This window comes from Salvelinus alpinus, chromosome 6 (assembly GCF_045679555.1).
Source record: "Salvelinus alpinus chromosome 6, SLU_Salpinus.1, whole genome shotgun sequence".
Taxonomy (NCBI): Eukaryota; Metazoa; Chordata; class Actinopteri; order Salmoniformes; family Salmonidae; genus Salvelinus; species Salvelinus alpinus.
Genome location: NC_092091.1, coordinates 6,130,828 through 6,138,535, shown reverse-complemented (window position 1 = coordinate 6,138,535; position 7,708 = coordinate 6,130,828). Strand labels below are relative to the sequence as shown.

The 7,708-nt window shown below is 44.8% G+C and overlaps 2 protein-coding genes across 3 annotated transcripts in view; both read right to left on the bottom strand.

Annotated features, from left to right (window-relative positions):
* Positions 1–768, bottom strand: part of LOC139577484 (tripartite motif-containing protein 16-like) — a 110,815-nt gene extending 110,047 nt beyond the window's left edge. The window contains exon 1 of one of the 2 annotated variants that reach the window (XR_011675309.1): positions 194–768. The gene's annotated coding sequence lies outside the window, so the exon portion shown is untranslated. The remainder of the gene's footprint in view (positions 1–193) is intronic. The other variant, XM_071404505.1, reaches the window with a different exon arrangement.
* A 24-nt stretch (positions 769–792) lies between these two features.
* Positions 793–6,830, bottom strand: LOC139577487 (E3 ubiquitin-protein ligase TRIM47-like). Its single transcript, XM_071404507.1, has 2 exons — positions 6,160–6,830; positions 793–4,341 (listed from the first exon to the last, which is right to left on the bottom strand). The coding sequence occupies exons 1-2, from the start codon at positions 6,754–6,756 to the stop codon at positions 4,084–4,086; spliced, it is 855 nt and encodes a 284-aa protein (XP_071260608.1). The 5' UTR covers positions 6,757–6,830; the 3' UTR covers positions 793–4,083.
* Between the last annotated feature and the right edge of the window lie 878 nt (positions 6,831–7,708).

The following is a 7,708-nucleotide window of genomic DNA, read 5'->3' as shown; positions in this document are numbered from 1 at the left end:
CTGGTCACCCTAATCTAGGTATCATCGCCACATAACTTATGTAGAATTTAAAAGACACCGTTAACGTTACCGTTAGCTAGCTCACAACGTCTGTTACACTATAACTTACCGGCAGCCTCACATAAAAACGTATTGGTTTGATTATGACAAAAGTCTATAGTAGTGAAAAGTCTCTCTCTCTATTGTAACTTACCACAAATTGCCATCATAGCCTATCTACATGAATGTGTCCTGTCAGAGTCTTTTCCTCTCCGTTAACCGTTAGCTAGCAGTCTCGAGCCACAGCTGACGTTGACCACAATGAGCTACAAGTAGGGCCGACGTCACTACCGGTGCAGCAGCCTCTGCAGCAGCAGCCTCCCCCGGGTCCTAGTGCCCGCCCGGTAACACGGTTAAGATGCGATGGAACGGTTGACGGGAAAACAACAAATCACAGAGAAAATATAGAGACTGATATATTGAATTGTTTAGGGTAGCTTTAGCTTTGGCTTTAATACATTCTGATAATTCTTGAAAACCAAAAGAAAAAAGAATAGTAGCCCTCCTCAGGAACCACAAAACCCTCACAGACCAACTTCTTCTTCTATGATATAATGGCGGTCCACAAACCAACGTTAAAGGTGCATGGCGCCACCTACTGTGCTGGAGTGTGTTCAATCACGGTTTACACCATTTCTAAATCCTCCTACCTAACTCAGAACTTCTGAGAAAATAAAAAAGAGTCCTACTAACTTATAATAGACCCTCCCCCATCCCCCAAATCCCTTCCAACCCCCCCCCCCCCCCCCCCAACCCCGTCCAACCTCAATGACCCTACACTTCAATCTTTCCCTCTCTTCAACATCCTTACAACAATATAACAACACATGCTCCACCGTTTCATTGACCATACCCTCCAGACACAAACCATTCACATGCTGCCAACCAGATGTAAGGACCAGTTCAATGTACAATGTCCTAAACACAATCGAGTAAACACCACCTCTTCCTTCCTAATCTGACCTTTGAACCTTGGTCCACCGACCTTTAGAGGACATATAAATGTCCCTTGTGCTCAGAGTCCCATCTCTTCTGCCACACATCTATCAAAATGTCTCTGATCGTACATTTGGCCTCACCTCTACCCAGTCGAACCTTAATATCAATTATGTCTTGTTTCAAAACTACTTCAGCTAACTGGTCTACAATTTAATTTTCTTCCACACCTGAATGTGTTGGGACCCAGCAGAATCTCACTACTACACCCATTCTCTCAATTCTCCATAATAACATTGATGCCTACGACTGTCCAACCAAAACCACTGCCTTGTCTACTAGTATATTCCCAACAGTCATCTAGAACAGTAGCAGTGGGATGCTCAACCTCACAGCCTTTCAACCCAATAAGCTAATGACAATTTATTACGCCGTATATCCAAAGGTATCTCACCTGCCTCCACTAGTAAGACACATACAGATGTTGATTTAAATGCACCAATACATATCCTTAAAGCTATATACTGGATTCTGTCCAGCTTCTGAAGACACGTCTTTGCCGCTGTTCCATAAACTATACACCTGTAATCAATTGTCGTCCTGATCAGAGCTCTATAAATATCCATCAACGATTGCCTGTCAGCACCCCATTCATAACCAGAGACCCACACAACCAACTACCACAAAAGTGATGGAATGAGAGAGAGAGAGACATCGTTACAACACTGTACATAGACATAATATAACGTTTCTTCTTCTTTGGAGTTTAACGGTGGTTGGCATCCAATATGTTGCATTACCGCCCCCAACTGGACAATAATATAAATCAATTTTACTTTGTGTTACAAAATGGGAAAGGGAAAATTATGATAATACTAAGTAACACCATTCCAACTAACCCTACACTCATTAAAAACCCACTACCCCATTCCACTACTTTGACCCTATCTGCTCCTGCACCATGTCAACTAACCCTACACTCATTAAAAACCCACTACCCCATTCCACTACTTTGACCCTATCTGCTCCTGCACCATGCCAACTAACCCTAAACTCATTAAAAACCCACTACCCCATTCCACTACTTTGACCCGATCTGCTCCTGCACCATGACAACTAACCCTACACTCATTAAAAACCCACTACCCCATTCCACTACTTTGACCCTATCTGCTCCTGCACCTTGCCAACGACCTGGGAGGACGGGACACCACCACTCAACACACCCTGGAATTCTGCTGAAGTCAAATCTCGTATGACTAAATACTTCTCTGCAGCTGCCACCACAACATCTATTGTCTGTGATTTCCGTTCCATTTCTGTGGTACAGTTGATAACCATTGCTATGAACGCTAAGAAAGCCAACCTTACTGAAGCATATATCACTCGTTGGCCTTTCCCTCTGTGCTGCACAGATCTACTACTCACAGGGATCCTCTCAGGATCCATCACCCTTGACCCATCCTCCTCTACTTTCTTCACTGCCTCAGCATACGACACCTTCTGCACTACTCTGACTCTAGCCACCTCAACCTGCCTCTCTCTCACCAGACACTTCTGATCCCCAGCAACATGGACACCCCTACAGTCGACACACACAACTTTATCCACTGAAACTACACAATCCTCTATCCCATGACCTCCTGCACACTTCCCACATCTTGGAGTCTCCCTCCTACAAACTGCTGCAACACGACCATAAACGTTGCACCTGAAACAGCTCAGTGGATTCAACACAAAGACTCTAACAGGATAACTGATACATCCTAACATGACTTTGTCGGGTAAAGCCTCAAAACTCAAAAGGACTGACAGTGACTCCTCTGTTTCACCACGCTCACCACCGGGTCTGCTTCACACCAAACGGCGGGCATCACAAACACCAGGAGTCTTCAACTTCAATTTCTCCACCTCCACACTTAACACTACCCCAGAAATCACTCCTTTAAATGGTGCCCTGTTCCTAAGAGCAAAGAAACAGATCTTGACCCAAGTTGCGTGACACGGAGCGCCCACTCCCTCTGGTCAGAAGAAACACAAACAAATATCACAAGTCCACTACAGGTTACCTAGGTTACCTGATTCAACTGCACCCAACTCCTTTCCCACCCACCCTGAAACCACTAATGGATCTGCCAAAAGGTATGGTTCTACTTTTTCCAAAAATGTAACTCCTACTGCACCAGATTCTTCTTTATCATGTCCATTGATGCCAGGCTCTGGTTCTGAACTCTTCACCACACCTTCTACCTCACTTAACTCTCCCTCATTCATTTCCATTTCACCTCCAGAACTCAGTCTGGTGCACAGCTCACTCTGTTTGCGCTTGAATTATTACATTTGAAATGTCTCTATTCCTTTGAAACTTTTGTGAGTTTAATGTTTACTGTTGATTTCTGGTTGTTTATTTCACTTTTGTATATTATCTATTTCACTTGCTTTGGCAATGTAAACATATATTTCCCATGCCAATAAAGCCCTTTGAATTGAATTCAATTGAGAGAGAGAGACATCCTGGGTGGCGCAGTGGTCTAGCTCTGCCACCAGAGATTCTGGGTTCGTCCAGGCTCTGTCGCAGCCGTCCGCGACCGGGAGACCCATGGGGCGGCGCACAATTGGCCGAGCGTCGTCCGGGTTAGGGAGGGTTTGGCCGGTAGGGATATCCTTCTCTCATCGCACACTAGGGACTCCTGTGGCAGGCTGGTCGCAATGCACGCTGACACGATCACCAGGTGTACGGTGTTTCCTCCGACACTTTGGTGCGACTGGCTTGCGGGTTGGATGTGCGTTGTGTCAAGAAGCAGTGCGGCTTGGTTGGGTTGTGTTTCGGAGGACGCATGGCTCTCGACCTTCGCCTCTCCCAAGTACGTACGGGAGTTGTAGCGATGAGACAAGACTTTAACTACTACCAATTGGATACCATGAAATTGAGGAGTAAAAAGGGGTAAAAATAAAAAAAGAGAGAGAGAGCTCGGTCATGTCATGGTTACTCATGGTTATGTGATGAGGTAGCCCCACCTGCTACTTCTAAATCAGTGTCGGTCCAATAGGGAATGTCCTCTTGGTGTAATGGTCAAGATGTTGGTTTCTCCCACGGTAGACCTGGGTTCATATCCCGTCAGTTACATTAAACAGTCTATTCTCTGAAAAGGGTCCAGACAGCCTGTTCCCAACAGTGGGGTCAGTGGGATTGGATAGGGGCCCCTCTCCCTCTCTCTGATTGGAGAAGAGAAGTGAAATGGTGTGTCTCCTCTGGTCAACAATACTCACCTTGAGAGACTTCACAGCCTGTTGGAGCTCCTTCAGCCTCTTCTCTCTCTCCTGGAATCTCTGCTGGACCTTCTGCTGACTCATCCCCAGCTGCCTCTGTGGAGAATCACTCTTCAATGAGCTATCAAGCTTTATTAGTCCAGTAGATCAATAGTATAGTAATGTGACATAGGATCCATAGAGACACAGATACAAATATCTGTCTGAAATTATATCATTATGTAGTCATGTGAATGATTATAGTTTTAACAGTACACAAATCAGAGAGTTGATTGGGTGTTTGATAACAAATGACAATGGTGTTTGATAACGAATGATAATTGTGTTTGATATCTAATGATAATGCTGTTTGACTTGTTGGATTCTAGCTAGAAATATACTTATTCATGTTACCATACTATAACGTACTGATGACTTTACATGTATAAGGAATGTATATGTTGGGGTCAATGAAGGGTGGATAGGAACTGGGTGTATGGAAAGTTACCGAGAGAGACAAGGGGAAGTGCTGAAATATTCTGTTCAAACATGTTATTGTTGAATATCAATGTTCCTAAAGAGGGAGACAAAGGGCAACTAGTTTCAGTCTCTGATAAGGCAGGCCAGCTGCAAAACTAGGGAGGAGCCAGGAATTTAACAGTCTAGTTAGTCTCAGATAAGGCAGGCAAGCTGCAGAACTAGGGAGGAGCAAGGAATTCAATAGTCTAGTTAGTCTCTGATAAGGCAGGCCAGCTGCAGAACTAGGGAGGAGCCAGGAATTCAACAGACTAGTTAGTCTCTGATAAGGCAGGCCAGCTGCAGAACTAGGGAGGAGCCAGGAATTCAACAGTCTAGTTAGTCTCTGATAAGGCAGGCCAGCTGCAGAACTAGGGAGGAGCCAGGAATTCAACAGTCTAGTTAGTCTCTGATAAGGCAGGCCAGCTGCAGAACTAGGGAGGAGCCAGGAATTCAACAGTCTAGTTAGTCTCTGACAAGACAGGCCAGCAGCAGAACTAGGGAGGAGCCAGGAATTCAACAGACTAGTTAGTCTGATAAGGCAGGCCAGCTGCAGAACTAGGGAGGAGCCAGGAATTCAACAGTCTAGTTAGTCTCTGATAAGGCAGGCCAGCTGCAGAACTAGGGAGGAGCCAGGAATTCAACAGTCTAGTTAGTCTCTGACAAGACAGGCCAGCAGCAGAACTAGGGAGGAGCCAGGAATTCAACAGACTAGTTAGTCTCTGATAAGGCAGGCCAGCTGCAGAACTAGGGAGGAGACAGGAATTCAACAGTCTAGTTAGTCTCTGATAAGGCAGGCCAGCTGCAGAACTAGGGACGAGCGAGGAGTTCGTCTCGAGGTCAAGCCACCACAACGACCCTCCTACTACCGTCCTATCTCACACACATACACTTCCACACCCACAAAGGTTTAAGCATCAGACAGGGCCATGACTACACCAGTGAGAGGAACCAATTCAGTTCCTGCCTAGCAACAGAGATGTATTGGCTGTCTAGATGTGTAAGGAGTTGGTCCTGCCTAGCAACAGAGATGTATTGGCTGTCTAGATGTGTAAGGAGTTGATCCTGCCTAGCAACAGATATGTATTGGCTGTCTAGATGTGTAAGGAGTTTATCCCGCCTAAACCGCTTATCCCGGCCGTTCTTGTGTAATCATACATTGTCTTTGTAGCTGTATGACCCAGTGGGTGAATCAACTTGGTTTGAGTTTTTACTTTGTCTGTTCAGAACCTAACAGACTTTATAAAATGGTGATACATTTGGAGAATCTGGGTTAACATATCTATATAGTCAAGGTTTGTGTTCATATTTGTGGATCAATTTCATTTGAATGATCTCATATTCAAACAGATTTAGTTCCTACTGTATCGTTAATTATTAGTTTATCAGACAGTCACCAACAAGTTGTTCTGGTCTTACCTGTTTCTCAGTCCTCTCTGCTGCAGCTGACACTGTATCATGGCCTTTATGTTCATCCATTGTACACTGATAACAGAGACATTGATGATCGGTGCGACAGTAAACCTCCAGCAGTTTGTCATGATGAGAGCAAATCTTCTCCTGTAGTTGTGCGGTGGCTTTGACCAGCTTGTGCTTCTTCAAAGCAGGAGATTCATAGTGAGATTGGAGGTGAGTCTCACAGTAAGAAGCCATACACACCAGACAGGACATGAGGGCTTTCTGCTTTCTAGTCCCAGTGCAGAAATCACACGCCACATCTCCAGGTCCAGCATAGCACAGAGCAGGAGGGGGAGCAGCCTGGAGTCCTGTCTTCCTCAGTTTCTCCACCATATCAGCCAACATGTTATTTTTCCTCAGATTAGGCCTTGGAGTGAAGGTCTCTCTGCATTGAGGACAGCTATAGACCGCTTTCAGAACATCCTGATCCCAGCATCCCTCAATACAGCTCCTACAGTAACTGTGTCCACAGGGAATGGTGACTGGTTCCTTCAGTAGATCTAGACAGACAGAACAACAGAACTGGTCCTGGTCCAGCAGAACTCCCTGCTGAGCCATTTTGACGGTTGTTCACTCTCACACAGACAGACGACAAAGAGACTCAGATCAGTTTCGTTTACTCAGAAGAGAGTTTTTGGGAGGTATGGACTTTCTGGTTCTACGAGATAAGTGAGTTTAGAGGGAGAGGGGGGTTAGAGAGAGGGAGGGGTTAGAGGGAGGGAGAGAGAGAGAGAGAGAGAGAGAACTGCATGCAACGTTGAGAAGGAGACAAATATTTTAGTTCCTAGGTTAAATTATAGTTCCTGGTTACATTTTATTTAATCCATTTTAGAAAAAGACTGTAATGTAACCAAATGTGGAAAAAGTCAAGGTGTCTGAATAACTTCTGAATGCCCTGTAATGCCGTCTACAGTGCCTTGTGAAAGTATTCACCCCCCTTGGCATTTTTCCTATTTTGTTACCTTACAACTGGAATTAAAATAGATTTTTAGGGGGTTTGTATCATTTGATTTACACAGCATGCCTACCACTTTGAAGATGCAAATTGTTTTTTATTGTGAAACAAACAAGAGATAAGAGAAAAAAACAGTAAACTGGAGCGTGCATAACTATTCACCCCCCCAAAGTCAATACTTTGTAGATCCACTTTTTGCTGCGATTACAGCTGCAAGTCCCTTGGGATATGTCTCTATCAGCTTGGCACATCTAGCCACTGGGTTTTCTTCCCATTCTTCAAGGCAAAACTGTTCCAGCTCCTTCAAGTTGGATGGGTTCCACTGGTGTACAGCAATCTTTAAGTCATACCACAGATTCTCAATTGGATTGAGGTCTGGGCTTTGACTAGGCCATTCCAAGACATTTAAATATTTCCTCTTAAACCACTCGAGTCTTTCTTTAGCAGTATGCTTTGTGTCATTGTCCTGCTGGAAGGTGAACCTCCGTCCCAGTCTCAAATCTCTGGAAGACTGAAACAGGTTTCCCTCAAGAATTTCCCTGTATTTAGCACCAT

Coding starts and splice junctions, on each gene's coding strand:
- LOC139577487 (XM_071404507.1), bottom strand. CDS start 6,756: ATGGCTCAGCAGGGAGTTCTGCTGGACCAGGACCAGTTCTGTTGTTCT. Junction 4,342..6,159: donor CAGAGAGGACTGAGAAACAG/GTAAGACCAGAA, acceptor GATTCTCCACAG/AGGCAGCTGGGGATGAGTCA.